Source organism: Brachypodium distachyon, chromosome 2 (genome assembly GCF_000005505.3).
Source record: "Brachypodium distachyon strain Bd21 chromosome 2, Brachypodium_distachyon_v3.0, whole genome shotgun sequence".
Taxonomy (NCBI): domain Eukaryota; kingdom Viridiplantae; phylum Streptophyta; class Magnoliopsida; order Poales; family Poaceae; genus Brachypodium; species Brachypodium distachyon.
This window is the reverse complement of record NC_016132.3, coordinates 16,326,122-16,343,827: the sequence shown is the minus strand read 5'-3', so window position 1 is coordinate 16,343,827 and position 17,706 is coordinate 16,326,122. Positions and strand designations below refer to the sequence as shown.

Here is a 17,706-nt window from a genome sequence, read left to right as displayed (position 1 = left end):
CACAATGTGAAATTTCATTGCGATCCAATGGTGGAATATCCAGAAACCTTCAAAATACCTAGTGTTGTTTGGATTTTTTTGCGACTGTGCGGGACAGCATGACCGACCGACTTGTTCGCATGTTTCCCGATGCCTCAAGAAAGGTTTCGCCGATCCCTTCAGTGGGATTACGCGGAATTTTTTCTACTAATACAATGTGTAATTTCATCGCGATCCAACAGTGAAATCTCTGAGAAATTTCAAAACACGAGTGCCGTTTGGATTTCTCGCGCCCGTGCGGGACAGCACGAACATCCGACTTGTTCGCGTGTTTCCCGCTGGATCAAGAAATATTTCGCCGATTCATTTGGTGGGATCGTGTGGAATTGTGTCTACTACTATGTCATGAAATTTCGTGACAATCCAATGATGCAATCTCCGGCAAAATCAAAAACACCAAGTGCTGTTCGGAGCCAAGGGGAAGTAGAGAACGAAATATTGTTTAATATGCCTATCGTGCTTTTTTTGCAAAGGGGTACGGAGTGATCAGACCGTCCTTGTGTTTTTCGTAAGAGAAGGTGGGATGTATTGCATTAGAAGTCTAAACTTTTTAGTCGCAACAATCCTAGTTCTCATGGAAACTTTTTAATACGAGTACCAAGCAACAAGCATAGTCCTCATGGAAACTTTTTGAACACGAGTACCAAGATATCTTGGGGAAAAAACCCTGTGCGAGTAGTCAGGCAGCCCAACTGCAAGCCTAACCACTGAGCCTTGGCTCTATTTTCATATAGTTGTTCAAACATGCATGCTAGATGTCTATTTGTTCATACATTCATTGATACTTCGTTTTTTTACACATTAATTGATACTTTTTTTTACGTGAGATAGATAAGTCTAGGAGCGTATGAAGAATTATAACCAACTTATTAAACATGCACCTACATTGAATAACCATCGGAGGATTAAGTAGAAGAGCCACCGGCTGGCGATGCAAGGTCGGGCAATGGTGTGTTATCGTGCTCTAGCAATCGCATTGCGTCCTGCATCGAAGGCCGTTGTGTACCATCAGGGAGAGTACACCAGAGGCCCAAGACAAGCACACGATGCATCTGCGCCCGGTCAAAGTTGCCGCCTAACCTTTCATCTGCCGCGGCCTCCACCATGTGCTCCGCAACTTCGTTGCTATACAGATTCCAGACTCCCTCCCTCGACTTGTCGCACTTGCAGGCAATCTCCAGCAGAACAATCCCAAAGCTGTAGACGTCGGTGCTACGGTTGAACCTGACTTTGCCTGCTTTCATGCACTGTGGATCCATGTATCCCCTTGTCCCCACGGCGTCGGTCACCACGGTGGCGTTGTTGTGGTTGGCGATCCTCGACAGCCCGAAGTCGGCAAGCTTAGCATTGTAATCGTTGTCCAGGAGTATGTTCTCGGGCTTGATATCCCTGTGCAGGATGTATGGATGACACTCGTGGTGGAGGTAAAGAAGAGCCGACCCAATTCCCTTCACTATTTTGTACCTGGTGTGCCACGGAAGAACTGTATCCTCCTTGTGTAGGTGATCGTGGAGATTGCCCTGAGGAACCAGTTCATAGACAAGGAAGATCTTATGATGATCCTGCTTCTGGCAGCACCAACACATCAAGTTCCAGGTTCCGCTGCTGCAGCAGCACCAACCTTCCAGGCTGACAAGATTCTTGTGCTTTGTCTTGCTAATGGTTTTGATTTCGTCGAGGAAGTTATTGGGTCCTCCTAGTGACCCCTTGAAGATCTTCTTGATAGCCACCTGGCCTTCCTGGCCCTTCAGGGATGTCCCCAGATACACTGCGCCAAATGCACCCTTGCCGAGCTTCCTCTTCTCAGAGAAGTTGTCGGTTGCATTAACCAAATCGCGGTACCGGAAACGCCTTTGGCCAGCCCCCGCCATAAGGGAATCACGTCCTCGTTTCTGCATAAACCATGCCAGAATAAACCAACCCACAAGCACGAACACAACAAGTCCTCCAACAATCGCTGTTATGATTAGGGGCCCAACTGTCGGAGCTGCAAGTTATGAAATAAAGAGATTAATGGAGTATTTCTTTTATGCACTCTGCTCAAGATGCACACAGCTTCGATGAAACTTATTTGCATTCCTGTACATGAGAGGTTGTAAGTTGGTGTGAGAGGAAACTGTGATCCAATAAGAATGAGAGTTTTCTGTAATATATATAATGAGAGTATAATACTATCTATGATTGGTAATGTGCCAAAAAGAAATAGCTGGACCATGTCCTTGGCTCCTTGCCAAAACAATTAAGCTAGGCCATCAGGCCTGTCCTTCCCCATGCCGTCTTGATACCGCTATCCTCTAGCATTTTGCCTATGGATGCAGAGCTTTGCGGCTGGCACCGCAGTTGCTAGTGAGTCTGTATGAGATGTGTTTTAAATGTCGACAACACTTAAACTTGGTGTAAGTGTGGCAATTCGAGCACTAAGGAGATAGACAACAAATATACAGAAAAGAAGTTAAATTTGGTGTAAATTAAATCCCAATAATTAGCGTAATTCATTGTGCTGGTAGATATGAATATTGGTTGTATTTCCAATGAATAATACTACATACCTCTGTGGAGCTGAAGGACCAGGACAATATCTGGTGAAGCTCCACCTGTTTGCCGGTAGACGCAGAGAAGCCCACCTCCACGTCTGGCGGGAGCAAGGCCGTGATGGGTTCAGGTAATTGTGCGCTGACCTCAACTGGCTGCACAGAAGGACGGTCATCAAAGTGCAGGCTGGCTACCAACCTCCGGGTGCTGCCGTTAAAACTGATGGATGCCGTCATGGTCCCATTCAGGCTGAATGTGGGCAAGCTCGTGACGTTGCCGTTAGCCCGGTTTTTCACCGAGCTGAGGTCGATGCCGACGTGATCCCAGGAGTCCTGGGGATCGAAGGAGTTGTTGTACGTGTGGAACTCGACGGCGACAAACCGGTCTGCGCCGTAGGCCAAGCCAAGGCCACGGTTCATGAGGTCGAGACCGCCGCCGTCTGAGTCGGGTGGTATTGCTGAGTTGTAGCCGGTGAGGAAGAAAGCCATGCCGTCCCCCTTCTTGACCCTGCTTCCTTGGGCAGGGAGAATGACCCTGAAGGCGAACCGCGTGGCGAAGCTGGCCACGACGCCGGTGGCGTCGTCGTAGAACGGCACCGGGTGCGCGTACGACATCCGCCCCGTGCAGTTTTGGATGGAAGCAATAGAGTTGCAGGTGAGGTCGACGAGTTTACCGTCCAAGCCGTGCTTCGCGTTGCCCTGCAGACGGAGGTCCTGCGGGTTGAACGTGGATGAGTCCGAGAAGTCGAAGCTGAAGGAGACGGGTGGCGCCACCGCCGCATGTCGAGGAGCATCAAATGGCAATATGCCGAGGAGGAAGCAGCCGGCATAGAGGAGGAGAAGCTGAACTGAAGGGCACCGGCCGCTGCTTGCAACGAACATGACTGTAACTAGCTCGAGCCTCAGCAAGTAGAGGTGGCGCGTGTGTTGTGAGCTTTGGAGTACTTCTGGCCTCCCGTCTCGTCGTGTATCAATGTGTATGTGTGTGGAAATTTCACCGAACAAACGGATCGAGGGGGCAAAGGATGACTGCTGACTGAACCGAGTAGTCAATTAATGTTGAAAGGTCGCTGTGTTCTGTTCCGGAATGCAAATCCGTGGGCGAGGCCTGGGGATGCTTTGCCACAATCAGTAAGCTAGCTGCCCGTACGCGTGCTTGTGCAAGTTGTTGCTTTCAAAAGCTGGTTTGCCGGCCAAAGGGACCAGGTCGCTTGTCATCATCACCATGTTAAGTATTTCCTGGAGGCTTCGTTAATGGAGCGACTCCGGATGTTCTCTCCCTGGTGGGTGGTGGCCGGATAGCTCACCGGCACCAAGGACCACCGGAGTCTGCCCCTGCACTCGCGCCCTCCCGGCTAGTCGTTTTTGGGCTTCTGCCTTTGTATAGTTTTCCTTTGTTTTGCTTGTTGTGTATCTTTTTCTTTGACTGCTTGTAAACTTTCACAGTCTCGACACTTCTAATGAAAATGGGGTCCGCCTACGCCTCAGTCGACTGAGAAACGCAAATTCCCAGTTGATCGATCATGTGTGTCCAAAGTAATGATCGTACGGTCGAGAAGACGTCGACCGAGAAAAACACAATCTAAAAAATGATCGTAAGGTCGAGAAGGCGTCGACCGAGAAAAACACAATCTCAGGCCCAAGCAAAACCGATGAAAATGACACATACTTAAGTGTGGGTTCGAGAAAGAAAGGAAAAAAAAGGCTCCTCTCCAATTTTACACAAAAATGGGACTTGCTCGGCATGAAAAAGGAGTATCGTGGGCTTGGGTATCCCCGATACGGGAGAATGATCTTGACATTTCACTTCTCTCCTCTTGATCGAAGGATATAACGATGACCAGAAAATCTGGAAGAAAATCATAGATCATATAAGTATGACAGTCAACAACAAAATGTGTTTGCAGAGAGCAACGTTTCTCCTTTTCGGAACGGGGTCTTGTGGTAGAGCTGCCAAGATGTGGGTATCAGTGACTGGTCCTGGTGGGGAGTCTTGGAGATGGTAAATTAATTCGTTTCTAGGAAGAATGGTTTGGGAGCTCTAGCCGTCCAATACATTCCGGGAAATTTGCAACATTTGCATTGAACAAAACAAAAACCCTAGACCTGTTACCACCACGTTTGAGGTCCTGAGGATATAGCTAACTGCTGGCTTGGTCACAAAAAGAACATTGTTTCAATACGCATGGTTACTTCTGCCCTCTTGTGGGGTGTGTGGAAACTTGGTAATGACAGAGTATTTTTCTCACGACAGACTTGAAATGGACTCCAGGTTGGCAGAAGCAACGCACACTGTTGTGAAACGCTGGCTGCCGCTGTGCCCAAAGAAAGACTGAACAGGAGCAGGATGTTGGAGATGATTGGTGCCAAGAACTGTGCTCAGTCTGGTCTGAAAAAGTTAATCTGTTTCCTGTTGCATGCTGTCTGTTTTACATGCTTTTCTATCGCCCATCAGGGCCTCTAAGCGAGCTTAAATGCTGTAACTTGTTTCATTTCTATGAAATGGAACTGGGTGTAAGCCTTTTGCTCTAAAAGAATCAAAATATATAAGATGCTTTCTGAAAATACGATACACACTAAAACAAGCTTTTCAGTCGGAGGCCTTGAATATATGTAAAACAGCTTTGAGTTGATAACCTTGCCCTGTAGCATGTAGATCCCTAACCCATGCAACATTTTCATTGATTTGGACCACATGTGAAATCCGGATCTTTTACCAAGTTGATAGTATGCTCAGGATTGGGACTATGCAGTTCAAAGATAACCTGCAAAGATAATGAAGTATAAGGGCATAGTTAGTTGCTTGGCACTTTGCAAACAGTAACAACCCCTATAAAAAGGAATTCTGAAAAGAAAAAAAAGGAGCAATAAAAATAAAAGTGAGGATTTTATTGAACTAAATTTCTCTGTGCATATGAATCCAGGTACATGAATTTACGTGTCCTCAACTTGACATGATATACAGTAAACGTAAAAGAGCCATAAGCAAAAAGGCGTTCATTTTCTCTTAAAAAGAGGGTGTTCATGTAAGAAATAGATAAAGCACATACAACAACGTTGTCTCCAGATTTGAGGATCGGCGCAGGAACATAAAGAGCACATTGTGGTCCCATTGCCTAAAAAAGCAGTCCATTTTCAGTGCACTTGAGCGAAATAAAAAACCTTCATAGAACTGGAATTGATCAATAATTTTTGAAGTGGAGGTCTCAGTATTTTACCGGCCAGAACCTTCCGATGTTGAAGTTGTTCACAAAAGCGACCCCTTTGTTCCAACCACGAAATGATATGAATGTATCCTTTATTGCATTCTCGGAGCCAATAACGAAATGGCCTTCATAAAACTCTGGTCCTTCTGAAATACCTACTATCATAAAATAGAACAATGCAACGAGTAGTGGACAAGGAATAGATTTTAGACTAGCCCGGCCTCTGCAACCGGACAATAAACACAGCCCAACAACAAATAATGATGCAGCATGTTTTTCACAATACCAATCAGATATAAGATACATGAGCACTGACAATTTTCAAAATCTACCATTCAGTCTATAGTTCTATATTTGTGCATAACTCAACAGAAAACATTAAAATTTCAAAAAGACATGAACTTTTTGCTATAGAAATTTTCAAGTTTTAACAACTAGCGCAATACCGATGCTTCACTATTGATTAGGAGAAAAAAAATCTTTATGTACGTTTAAGATCTTTAGGTCATATTTGCCAAATAAAGAAAATTGCTCTCGTGTCAACCATTTTTGGCAAAGATAACATATTGTGTAACCAAGGGTGGACAGACCGCCCCCACCGATTGACATATTTATAGAAGTGAAGATAAAGAAACTGTTGATTGTGACAAGAAGAGCGACAGTGATCCACTAATTTGTCGTAACCTAGCATCAAAGATAACAAACAAGGCAGACTGTTTCATACTTTTATTGTAGACCAAGTATTAGCTATATATGCAAATCATGTTATCTAGTAGTTCTTACGTTTCACTCACTAGGATCAAGAAGGAATATCCTAGAGGGAAGATGTCCCTTATGTAATGAGATATCATGAGTTATGCCTAGCTATTTAACTATGATTGCATGGGAATTAGTTATGCCTGACTATTTTACCAGAATCACATACATTGGCTTACCATTTTGATAGAATGACGAATCACGAAACTTGCTTTGTAAATAACCATGAATGGGCACTTTGCTAGCTCTGGCATCAGTGATCTGCTGTATTGGTTGGAATTTTGAAAGCTCGCCTAGTGCATCAAATGATAGAGGATACATTTTCCAGTGACGGACAGTAACACCATCTATTTCAACAGAAGATAATATCCCCTGTATTCGGAAAGTGAGAACCAATCAGCACAAGAAGCTTACAACCGTGGTCCATGTGGACACTGTGTAAGAGGTTTGTGGGACTTACCTTCAGGTCAAAAATATATGGCCCATAATTTACGCGGCCCATATTTTCTACCTGTAGACAGAATGCATATACATGGAGTTAAGACACAAAACACGAAGGCTCTTTGCTCATTCAAAAGGAAGGTAGACCAAGTATTAGCTAATAGTACTCCAATACTGTATCTAGATACTAAGTAATACTCCCTCCGTCCCAAAATAACTGTCGTGGATTTGTACAAGATCTTATACAAATCCACGACACTTATTTTGGAACGGAGGGAGTAGCAGTTTAATGTGTTAAGTGTTTTGGCCAGGCTAATACTTTCACATGGGCAGACATCCAAATAAGCGACATTAAATTATCAGCTAACAACGTGTGCAAAAAAAAGCGTGCTATGATGTCCTCTAGTTATTGATGCGGAAGGCGTTTGAACTGGATCTCAGCTAACCTTCTTTTATCAAGTTATTGGCATGCCAATTGTTGTGCGGCTATGTCACGGCACCAGTGGGTGATCAGGATCCAGGAGCAAGAGTGCCATGACAAAGAAGAGTGGCAAGGGTGTTATTCATGAGGGAGTGTGGATGTGGGCTTAGACCTGCTGGTGTGAGTATGGCCCATGTAATGGCACGGGTGGGCATGGTGTTGCAAGGGGGTTAAATAGCTTGATGCTAATAAAGGTTATGGCACAAGCCACATCGGTCTTCTATCAATACAGTTTTAAGAGTCTCTTCCAATCTATTTCGACATCTTAACATTCTGTGAGTTTCATTCAAACCAAGTAGATTACCATTAGTAGACTTTGCAGAAGTTTTCTGGAGAATTTAAGAATAATAGCAGGATTTTCAAATTTCAATGACATTAAAATAGTTTCAGTTACAGCAACTGTAACATCTGTGGAAGCAAGGAGATTTCTCATCTCATGATTTTCAAAAGAAAAATGCATGAACATTACCAGGATATATAAGCTGGTCTTAGATGAGCAGCTCAAGCTCGGTATCTGTAGGGTTTTCTTAGACCATCTTTCAATAATGCCAGCATATCTTCGATTTCTGACACCATCAAGTGAGCAGGACACAAAAACCTGGGCTCTGTCATGTACCTGCAGCATAATTTACCTCTTAAAAGCAATGAACTTGAACTCATGCTAACTAAAGGAATGATGAATGTAAAAACCTTTGGAATTGATAGGATGCTGTAAGGACCTTTCCCTTCGTATTCCGAGGAGTAAAGTAGAAACCCAAACATCTGGAATGAAAGAAATGTAACCGAGGATACAAAAATGAACCTAATCTATAACTTGTGTACTGGAAAGAACCAGAAATATAATTGGATATGTTCCTACCTGGCCTGTCTGTTCCATGGACAGAGGCTGCTCTGAGACAGACACTTTCAGAGGATCACCTATCTTATCAAATATGTCAAACAAAGAAGCAACCTTTTGTAGTTTCACGAGCCCATAATTTGATCTTTCAATGTTGGCAGGAAGAGGATGAAGAGGAGTGCCAGTGCATTCATGTATTACACTTCTCAGTGCTGCTTCATACCAACAGTTGTAAGGAGAAACACGTAAACAAAATACGTCTCAAGCATAGAATTGCTCCTCAAGACTTAACTTTAGACATTCATAGCACAGATTAAACTGGTTATTCGTAAATCCGCTCATCGACATTGGCATCTAAAATCCACCAAGCATTTCTCATTTTAACTCACAGTGGTAGCTAGCAAGCAGAGCTAAAAAGTGCACACAAAACAACTATATTTTCATATTAACTGTATGAATTAGCTATGAAAAAATGTTTTAAGAGAAGGAACGAAGAACTTTTGACAGAATACTCATGCTTTAAACAGAAAAGTTCAAGTATAATATAGCATGCCTTTGTATTTTGGATTATGCACGTCCCCGTGCTCCTTAATAGGCGCATCCTGGTGAAGGGCATCACATAAATAAGTACACTTGCAGAAATGATTCAAGAAATGAGAGGTTTTATTTGGATAAATACTTGCATAATCATAAGAAGTGAGGTCAGCTTTGTACGCGGACTCATTTTGGCCAGTATTTGCCCCATTGTAAAACCCAAAATTGGTCCCACCATGAGCCATCTGGACACATGTCGCATGAGAAAACAAAATTAGTTGAGTTAAAATGCAAATAAAATGCACTAACAAAAAAGGCTCAGGTGACAGACATAAAGTACAGCAGAACCGTTGCGGCACAAAATACTTTTAAGAGCTTTAGCTGTGCTGCTAGCATCTGTTGTTGCAATACTTTCACCCCAGTGTGTTAGCCATCCGGTATAAAATTCCCTGAAAAGTATGAGATAATATCACTAATAGATGTTACATTAAAGAAATAAAATACGTGATAAAGAGAATATCAATTTATCAAACGTGCTGCACTGTGCACAGACCACTTACGCGGTTAAAGGGGCTGATTTTCCTGGAAAGTTGTATTCCTTCTGTAATCTGAATATTGGCCATGGATCATCGCCCGTAGAAAAATCAACAGCTGCAATTGAACCACATAATTATTTGCAAAAATCTTACTCCCTCCGTTCAATAATTCTTGTCTCAAATTTGCCCAAAAATGGATGTATCTATTCCTAAACAGCGTCTAGATACATGTAATATTTCGACAAGAATTATGGAACGGAGGGAGTAACTGAAAGCCAAAGGCATATTAAAAGTTTGTAACAATTATGAAGCTAGGAAGATCAAATTATTTTCTGACTCAAAAGCCTTATGCAGAAAATATAGTACGAAAGGCATCCTTTTACAGAAAGAGCATGTACATCATCACACAGCTCATTTATTATAGTTTACCAGCAAAAACATCATCTTGATGAATTGATCCATTCTTTAAGGTCCCAATGGTGCCCCCATCAGTTGTATACCTGAATGATGGTTTGTAAGAACTCATATCACAGTTTGATATTCACTGTTTACATACAAACAAAATACTGATGGCTGATGCTAATATAGTTACATAAGCTTATCTCTGAACCATCACTAAATTAAACCAATAGAAATAGATTGACTGGATGAGAGCATCCAGATATATTTTATCAACAATATAATGGTGAAACTTTGAATGTCTGTTGACTCTATTTTTTCCTTCCTGGTTTGTCAATGCTAAACACAACTGAGTTCGTCCATTGTAAAGTGTCAACAAAGACTAGATCTTGTATTAAATGCCTTCACAGAAACTATGTGTACAATGCAATGTTTAAACATATATCCAATTATCCATATACTAAGTGAGAATATGAAGAGAGTATTATTTCAGCCTAATTCCGGGCATAAAATTCAAACAATATAGAAGTCTAATATAAACATAAATACGGTGCTAATAAATGATATTTGTGCAGCTGAGCCTTGTAGACTTTCATAATGGCACTGATAACAAGGGCAATCGTTGTTGGGGTTGTACTATAGTGATGCCTTTTTACCTCCATTGTCTAAAAGGAACTTTTTACCTTTACTAGTATCCATACCTAGTCAGTAAGTTATACATAATCTGTAAACTCAATTCTAAATTGTAGCAGATTATACTAAATGAACTGCATGGATTTGCTAGTGAAAACTATGAGCAGAGAAACTGTGTACAGAATAATGTCATTCCCCAGATATCGTCTGGCTAGTAGAACAAGGTAATGGAGGTAATTCTTGTCATCTCCAAATGACCCAAATTCATTTTCAATCTGCACAAACCAGCCGTAAGATTAGTCTCCTGTTAGCTGATAGACTAGAAAGGAAAATTAATATCAAGTAGTAAAACAATTTAAACCATGAAGAACTTGCCTGCACCATGATAATTGGACCTCCATTGCTGTATAATAGTGGTGCCACTTTTGGAAGTAATACTTTCCACCATCTCTCGACCTAGAAAACTAGGTAATTTGTGTCAAGATATCTCCAGAAAATTTTAAACCACTGATTGGAAAGTCATACATAAAGCCATAAAATTGATGTAATTTTGGTTAGCGTACCAAGGAAAGATAGGCTGAATCTGATGATCGCAGTTTAAGGGCTGGTTCTATGGTGAGCAACCAAGGTGGAAATCCCCCTAAGTCCCATTCTGTAATCCACAGCTTACAGAATTTACAGATCATATAAGACAAAAGCTCAACCAAAGCACATGCACTATCACAAATCAATCAACTCCAAATTCCAAAACCATATGGAACCTGTACTAATAGAAAGAACTTCTGAACTGAGTATAACTTAGTTTGGAACAAATTGTGAAATTTATAATATAATAGTACATCGTAGCACAAGAAAACTACGTTTTTCTATTCTTGATTAAGTTGAAGCATTCTAGCTATGTTGTTTCAACAAGGAACATCCTAACATGAGAATGTGTGTACCCTGTATACATATATCGCCTTCCTTTATTCGAAAAAAAAGCTTCCCCGATTTCCCTTTTTGCATGGCACGTCATTACAATATTAGTCCTTTACTTGCTGGGTTATTTTGTAAACTAAAGAACTAGAAAACATTATGATGTCATATGATCAATATATTAACTAGTCTAATGCATACTACAGTTGTTCTTCTAAAAAATACATACTGCAGAGAATGAAATGGTGAGTCTTCCGATTATTGTAGTTACTTATCTGAATTTTGTAGATCATCTTGAGCCATAATTTTTCTCTTCTTGGTATGCAGATATTATTCCTTGATTATTCAAATGGGCATGCTTATAGTCTTGAGCCATAATTTCTCTCTTCTTGGTATGCAGATATTATTCCTTGATTATTCAAATTGGCATGCTTATAGGGCAAAGTTTCAGTACGAAAATGGAATTACCTCCACAAATATATGGACCGACACGAAGCATGACCAGCATCTCTAATTCATGAGCAAGTCTTAGGTACGATTCAATGTCGGCAAATCCATTGAATTCCCAGCTCTGCGGTTCCGGCTCATGCAAATTCCAAGGAACATATGTTTGAACCGTGTTCAAGCCTAGTGCCTTAGCCCTTAGCAGGCGGTCTTTCCAGTACTGCACGCATTACAATTAAGTAAGCTTTCGGGCTTTCAGCAATGTGCACCGATGAAGAAGAGGCCCTGAGATGTAAACAACTCGGGAGAACAGATTCACCTCGGGAACAATGCGGAAGTAGTGCACGTCGCCGCCGACGATCTGGAACCGCTCCCCGTCCTTCCGGAAGGCGTCGCCCTCGATCCAGAACCTTCTCGAAGCCCCGCCATCGACCTGCCAACACCCGTACGCACGTACGCCGAGACAATCGAATCAGCGCCACCAAATCAGCATGAGCGAACGAACGGCACGGAATCAATCACCGGGTCAACGCGTCAACGGACAGAAATTCCCCGCAAAACGGAACGCGAGGGCGGGGGAGCGCGCGTACCGTGGAGGCGAGCGCGGAGCAGAGCGACAGCGCGAGGAGGCAGAGATCAAGGAAGCTTCTACCGGACGCCATTGCCGCTGATCCCAGGCGCCCGCGGCCTCTGCCCAGTGCTCACCTACTGCTGCTGCTGCTTGTGCTGCGGGCAGCGTGGCTTGCAAGCTACGCCCAATTCGGTCGGGGACTGCGTTTGCGTGGGGCAAGCGATCGATGCCGTGTGCTGAACGCCGCCTCTCTGATTGGGACCGCAAGGGGCGGCGGCGCGGGGAGAAGGCGGCGCTGCGGCCACGGTTGGGTTGTTGAGAAACTTGAGAGGTGCTGTAGCAATGGCCGTGCCGTGAGTCTGTGGGAGGAGGAGGAGTACGGGCGGGCGGGCGGCTGTGGCTCGGCGGCCGGGAGAGGCGCCGGAGTGCTGGGCGGAGAGTGGAGACTGCAGTGATGTGGCCTGGTGGTGGACGAAGAAGCGGACAGGAGCCACGTCGTTGTTGGGTGTCCTCTGCAGGCTCTGCTCGTCAGATGGTATTTTATTCTGAAACTTCCATATTTTATCAGAGTATGTTGATACGATAAGATTCAGATATGCGCTTGCATTATTACTGCTCCCTCGTTCTAAATATATTACTACTGTATGTTCTACAGAGTAGTTATTTTCTAATTAAAACTTTTAAAATTTAATCAAATTTATAGAAAATCTGCCAAGAACTCTAATTCTTGATTAGTTTTATTAAATCTTCATGGTATACATGTTTGATACTGTATATAGTTGAGAAACTATGTCATACTTCTGTTCAGATAAGTAACATACTACCAGAGACCACAAGTCTACCAAGAAATTTAATTCTAGATTAGTTTTATTAAATCTTCATAGTATACATGTTATTTTTTATGCTGCTTTTCTCTAGTTGTATTTTAACCTTTATTTAATAAAATTTACAATAGATCTTTTGATCTACTGTTTTCCTAAAAAAAATGCCAGAGACCACAAGTCGTCTGTCTCTGTTTGGTACTTTTCATATTTGAAATCATCTTCACTTTCTTAGCAAAAGAGAAAGAGCACATCTAATTCAGTAGTGAAAGACAAATCAATTGTGGCAGGAAGCATTACAGCACTGAAGGAGTATTATGCTACTCCCTCCGTTTTAAAATAAGTGACGTGGATTTGCATAAGACTCTATACAAATCCACGTCACTCATTTTGGGACCGAGGGAGTATTAATATATAGATTCTAATGGGAGAATTACTGATGTTGCTGCTGCTTGCTAACATAGTAGAAAAGTGCATGGAAATGCCCATCCCTAACCTAGAAACATTTTAATTCAACACCAAAAGTGAAAGTCTGCACCATGAATCATCGTGCTATGATCTATGCCACAGTCACCACAAAGTTCTTTTTTTAGGGGAAGTCACCACAAAGTATTTACAAGTATTTTACCCATTTCCAGCAAAATCAGACCGAAAAGAATTAATTTGCGCCTTGTGGATGCTCGGAAGCCCATTGGAAGCCCACTACAGAACCGGCTCCCCTCCCGCACATCGTCTGGACTCTGGAGCTCGGCTCCGACCTCTTAAAATAAATGGAGCTGGACTCCGACCGTGCGTGCCTCTCGCCTGCCGTCCCTGTCCTGTCGATGCCGACGGAGAAATCGCCCAAGTCCCCAGGTACAATGCAACCCTCCCCCGCTCCGCTCGCTCTCGTTTGCCCTTTGAATAGGGTTTCTGGCTGATCCCCTGCGGCATGAGATGATGAGATCGCGAAATTTCACATGCCTAGTTCAGAATACGGAATTTACATGATTAAATTTAGCTATGCAGAAATGGTAGGTCCATGATTTTGCTGCCTGCACTTGCATCAGAATGTGTTTATGTGGGAATTTTGGCCTGGTCTCCAGGTTTAGTTGGGTCTCTTCGAGAAAATGTCAGGTTGGGGGGTGTGGGTTTACTCACACTCAGACCATCATCTGAACTAGGGCCAACTAGATAATTTGTAGACTTGTGGAATGTTTACTCATCAGTTAGATGGTTTTGTGGAGAGCTGTAGTTGGGTTTTAGATCTCCAAGTCAGAGTCTGCGCAGTTGAACATTTGTGTCACTAGTTTGCCGAAGAGCAGAAAAAGCATGCTCATGACATCCATGAACGTTGACAGGCGTGCATATATGCGTCCTAGTCGGACGCTTATAACAGGATTTTGCTGGGTTTCCACTAAGAGTCATGACAAGGATCATATACATCAACTTGCCTTACCACTTCATTGTCAAAGACATTAGTTTATAACTTATGGCATACTATTTTGTCGACTTTATTATCTATGTTGGAATTTCTGACGTGTACTTCTAACATGGTGACTGTATGGCTTACAGTTGTTTGTGTACAAAGAGTTCTAATTTCAAACAAACACAGTGAGGAGCTTGTTGGTTTATTACATGAAGCATGTTCAAAGGAACTTGTGATCCTTTGTCATGGATTCAGAGCTACAAAGGAAAGTCTGTACCATTTATATGAAACTCTTTCATTCAATTAATTAGGTATGGAGTACAGCTGTCTAAACTTTGTTCCTTCACTGTTTTTATTTTTGATCTGTGTGTGGCTGCCGTACTTTGCAGGACGGCAGCATCTTGGTCGATCTTGCCGCTGCAATAGCGAAGGAAGAAATTAATTCTTTTCGGTTTGATTTTGCTGGAAATGGGTAAACCACTTGTAAAGACGTTGTGGTGACTGGCATAGATCACAGCATGATATCGTTCATGATGCAGACTTTCACTTTGGTTTTGAATTAAAATGTTTGTGGGTTAGGGATAGGCATTTCCATGCACTTTCTACTATGTCAGCAAGTTGTAGCAACAGCAGAAATTCTCCAATTAGAATCTGTATATTAATAGCTTAATATTCTTTCAGAACTGTACTGCTACCTGCCACAATTGATTTTTCTTCAGTTACTGAAATTACATGTGCTCTTTCTCTTTTGCAGGGAAAGTGAAGGTGAATTCCAGTGTGGAAACTACCAAAAAGAGGCAGAGGACTTGAGGTCTGTAGTATCTTACTTATCAGAACAGAAGTATGACATAATTGCTCTTGTTGGGCATAGTAAAGGTAGGTAAGCTGCTGTGATATGTTGTTTATATCCATCAAGTATGAGTTCTTACTAACTTTCAATGTCAAATGGAACTCATACCTGGTATACTGCTTTATGTATTTGTTGCCTTATGGAAGGACCTCTAAAGGTGTATTCATTTATAATTGAAAAGAAAAGCATGCAGTTGTGTTGTTTTAATGCATCATGTATTTATTATATATCGGTATCTCGCTTTCTTCATCATGTACATGTATGTGACGGGCATGCTCTTCACGTATGTTACTTTTGACAGTTTATTTTTTGTATTTTCACTGTGTGTATGTCTTACTTTTAGGAGGAAATGCAGTGCTCTTATATGCTTCCATGTACCCTGATGTTCCTGCCATTGTGAATATTTCTGGCCGCTTTGCATTAGAGCACGGTATGGAAGGGCGTCTGGGGAAGAATTTCATTCAGAGAATAAGGAAAGATGGATACATAGACGTCAGGAATAGAAAAGGTGTAAATGTGTTGCACTTGATATGGCATTTTCTTTTTGTTAAATAATACAAATCTTACGCCATCACAGTTCTATGAATCGATCAAATATTGTCAAGTTTTCCAAGTAAAAGTTATGCATCATTCTGGTAGTGTAACTGCATTAGTGCATCATATGATTTATTATTTAGTATAACTGCATCGGTGCATCAGAGGCTGGAGCATTATTCCGTGTTTCTGGTTATGTCCATAGATATAACCTGCAAAAGAGTACCTTCAAGATTTATTTTGGAAACATAGCCCCGTTGTTATGCTCACTTACCCTATTACAACATTTTCTGTTGCTATGCACTTACACAGGGGAGTTTGAGTACCGGGTGACAGAAGAAAGTCTACGAGATCGGTTGAGCACTGACACCCTTCTTTCCAGCCGCTCCATAAGCAAAAACTGCAGGTTGTAAGCTACTCTCTTGCACCTGGACCAACTCTCATCAGCAATCTATGAGGAAAATGTGTATCGATCGATTTGCAGGGTCCTCACGGTTCATGGCTCCAAAGATGAAACGGTCCCAGCGAGGGACGCCCTGATGTTCGCTGCGAACATCCCAAACCATGAGTTGCACATAGTTGCGGGAGCCAACCATTGGTACACAGGCCATGAGCAAGAGCTGACTTCACTTGTGCTGGATTTCATCAGGCCCCGTCCTCGAGCCCCGCCCTCCTTGCATCCAAAGTTGTGATTACGCGATCATTCTGAAGATTGGTTGATGTGCTCTTAACTTGGTTTCCTTCATCCTTGATGAACCCCTGGCCGGTTTATAGCTGGTGTGCCGCGCTCTTGAATTGTAACTAATTCCAGTAAGGTTTTTATGTTACATCTTCCAACATGAGAAGCTCAATATGCTTCAGAATTATTATTTTATCTAAATAGAACTGTTTGAATTCAGGATTAGTTGACTGATGTGAAATCGATGGCTTCTTTTCATAAATGAAAATCAATAGCTGAGGTGAAAGTATCACTGAAACCATCCTGTTACTTGCGGATTGGCTGCCTTTGCAAATTGATCAAGAACGTTAACTAAAGGGTAATGATTATGAACTTCGGGGCAGATCGATGTTCATAGGCACGGATGGTGATCTAATTGACTAATGTGCCCTTGTTGTGTTCAGCTTAAAACTAAAACAGGCTATTTATGTGGTCGGTTTGGCTTTGGAACCATAGCACGGCCCGACGAGGATTCAGTGCAGTACTGCCCCTGACCTTACCGTCATTGACGCGTGGGACTGGCCCCACCTGCCAGCGGTGACGGCTGCCCCACGGCCGAGGCACCATGGCCAGACAACCACGCGCCGCTCCACACCCGGACAGCCGCGCACGCTGCTTGCGCCCCCCGCCGGCATCCGGCTCGGTTACGGAAATAGGGCGGCGAACTCCCGACCTAGATACCTGACTTAAAAGTCAGTGACTTTACAAAAGAAACATGTAGCCCGCAAAAATTTCATCTTCAAAAGAAACAAAATATACTGAAGAAAAAAGGTGAGAAAAAAAATAGGTTCATGCCATGCCTGACACAACAGAGAGAGAAACAAAAGAAAGGAAAAACGTTGTAAGGGCCTCCATAGTGCGTGCCAAATAAAGGTGCCAAATTGCTAATTTGCCATTTGGCACGGATCCATCCACTGTGAATCCGTTGCCAAATTGTGAAAAGTGGGAACCGGAGCAAGTAGATGATTCAGTTCCCAATTGGGGGAAACAATAAACAATGCAGAGAGAGAAGAGTGGAAGGAGGAAGGAGATGAGAGATCGTGGAGAGAAA

General features: G+C 42.6%; 3 protein-coding genes across 8 annotated transcripts; 1 reads left to right on the top strand and 2 right to left on the bottom strand.

Moving 5' to 3' along the window:
* Window positions 1-709: 709 nt before the first annotated feature.
* Window positions 710-4,009, bottom strand: LOC100834786 (L-type lectin-domain containing receptor kinase IX.2). Of its 2 annotated transcripts, XM_024459385.1 has the most exons (3): window positions 2,589-4,009; window positions 1,504-1,931; window positions 710-1,428 (listed from the first exon to the last, which is right to left on the bottom strand). In XM_024459385.1, exons 1-3 carry the CDS (start codon window positions 3,450-3,452, stop codon window positions 945-947), a joined length of 1,776 nt encoding a protein of 591 aa, XP_024315153.1. In that variant the 5' UTR covers window positions 3,453-4,009; the 3' UTR covers window positions 710-944. The 2 variants fall into 2 exon arrangements, with proteins under 2 accessions (XP_024315153.1, XP_014754601.1); XM_014899115.2 differs by having other exon boundaries at window positions 710-1,931.
* Window positions 4,010-4,206: 197 nt separating this feature from the next.
* LOC100828384 (beta-galactosidase 8) lies at window positions 4,207-12,487 on the bottom strand. 4 transcript variants are annotated; one of them, XM_014899114.2, is made up of 20 exons: window positions 12,344-12,487; window positions 12,073-12,186; window positions 11,778-11,973; window positions 10,958-11,046; window positions 10,770-10,850; window positions 10,575-10,669; window positions 9,792-9,862; window positions 9,387-9,477; window positions 9,158-9,275; window positions 8,976-9,071; window positions 8,846-8,894; window positions 8,314-8,504; window positions 8,145-8,216; window positions 7,924-8,070; window positions 6,993-7,043; window positions 6,712-6,904; window positions 5,789-5,934; window positions 5,621-5,686; window positions 5,208-5,335; window positions 4,207-4,419 (listed from the first exon to the last, which is right to left on the bottom strand). In XM_014899114.2, the coding sequence occupies exons 1-19, from the start codon at window positions 12,413-12,415 to the stop codon at window positions 5,249-5,251; spliced, it is 2,025 nt and encodes a 674-aa protein (XP_014754600.1). In that variant the 5' UTR covers window positions 12,416-12,487; the 3' UTR covers window positions 4,207-4,419; window positions 5,208-5,248. The 4 variants fall into 4 exon arrangements, with proteins under 4 accessions (XP_014754600.1, XP_003568002.1, XP_010231095.1 ...); XM_003567954.4 differs by lacking the exon at window positions 4,207-4,419 and having other exon boundaries at window positions 4,928-5,335; XM_010232793.3 differs by lacking the exon at window positions 4,207-4,419 and having other exon boundaries at window positions 4,928-5,335; window positions 5,789-5,931.
* Window positions 12,488-12,719: 232 nt separating this feature from the next.
* LOC100828686 lies at window positions 12,720-16,841 on the top strand. Of its 2 annotated transcripts, XM_014899116.2 has the most exons (8): window positions 12,720-12,859; window positions 13,784-14,000; window positions 14,700-14,818; window positions 14,943-15,025; window positions 15,308-15,429; window positions 15,747-15,911; window positions 16,250-16,343; window positions 16,422-16,841. In XM_014899116.2, exons 2-8 carry the CDS (start codon window positions 13,916-13,918, stop codon window positions 16,627-16,629), a joined length of 876 nt encoding a protein of 291 aa, XP_014754602.1. In that variant the 5' UTR covers window positions 12,720-12,859; window positions 13,784-13,915; the 3' UTR covers window positions 16,630-16,841. The 2 variants fall into 2 exon arrangements, with proteins under 2 accessions (XP_014754602.1, XP_024315154.1); XM_024459386.1 differs by lacking the exons at window positions 14,700-14,818; window positions 14,943-15,025 and having other exon boundaries at window positions 12,726-12,859.
* Window positions 16,842-17,706: the final 865 nt, after the last annotated feature.

Coding starts and splice junctions, on each gene's coding strand:
- LOC100828384 (XM_014899114.2), bottom strand. CDS start 12,415: ATGGCGTCCGGTAGAAGCTTCCTTGATCTCTGCCTCCTCGCGCTGTCG. Junction 9,276..9,386: donor AAATCAGCCCCTTTAACCGC/GTAAGTGGTCTG, acceptor CATACTTTTCAG/GGAATTTTATACCGGATGGC. Junction 8,505..8,845: donor GCATAATCCAAAATACAAAG/GCATGCTATATT, acceptor GGTATGAAGCAG/CACTGAGAAGTGTAATACAT.
- LOC100828686 (XM_014899116.2), top strand. CDS start 13,916: ATGGAGCTGGACTCCGACCGTGCGTGCCTCTCGCCTGCCGTCCCTGTC. Junction 14,819..14,942: donor ATGGATTCAGAGCTACAAAG/GAAAGTCTGTAC, acceptor CGTACTTTGCAG/GACGGCAGCATCTTGGTCGA. Junction 15,912..16,249: donor AGACGTCAGGAATAGAAAAG/GTGTAAATGTGT, acceptor GCACTTACACAG/GGGAGTTTGAGTACCGGGTG.
- LOC100834786 (XM_014899115.2), bottom strand. CDS start 3,452: ATGTTCGTTGCAAGCAGCGGCCGGTGCCCTTCAGTTCAGCTTCTCCTC. Junction 1,932..2,588: donor GGTCCTTCAGCTCCACAGAG/GTATGTAGTATT, acceptor TGGTTTATGCAG/AAACGAGGACGTGATTCCCT.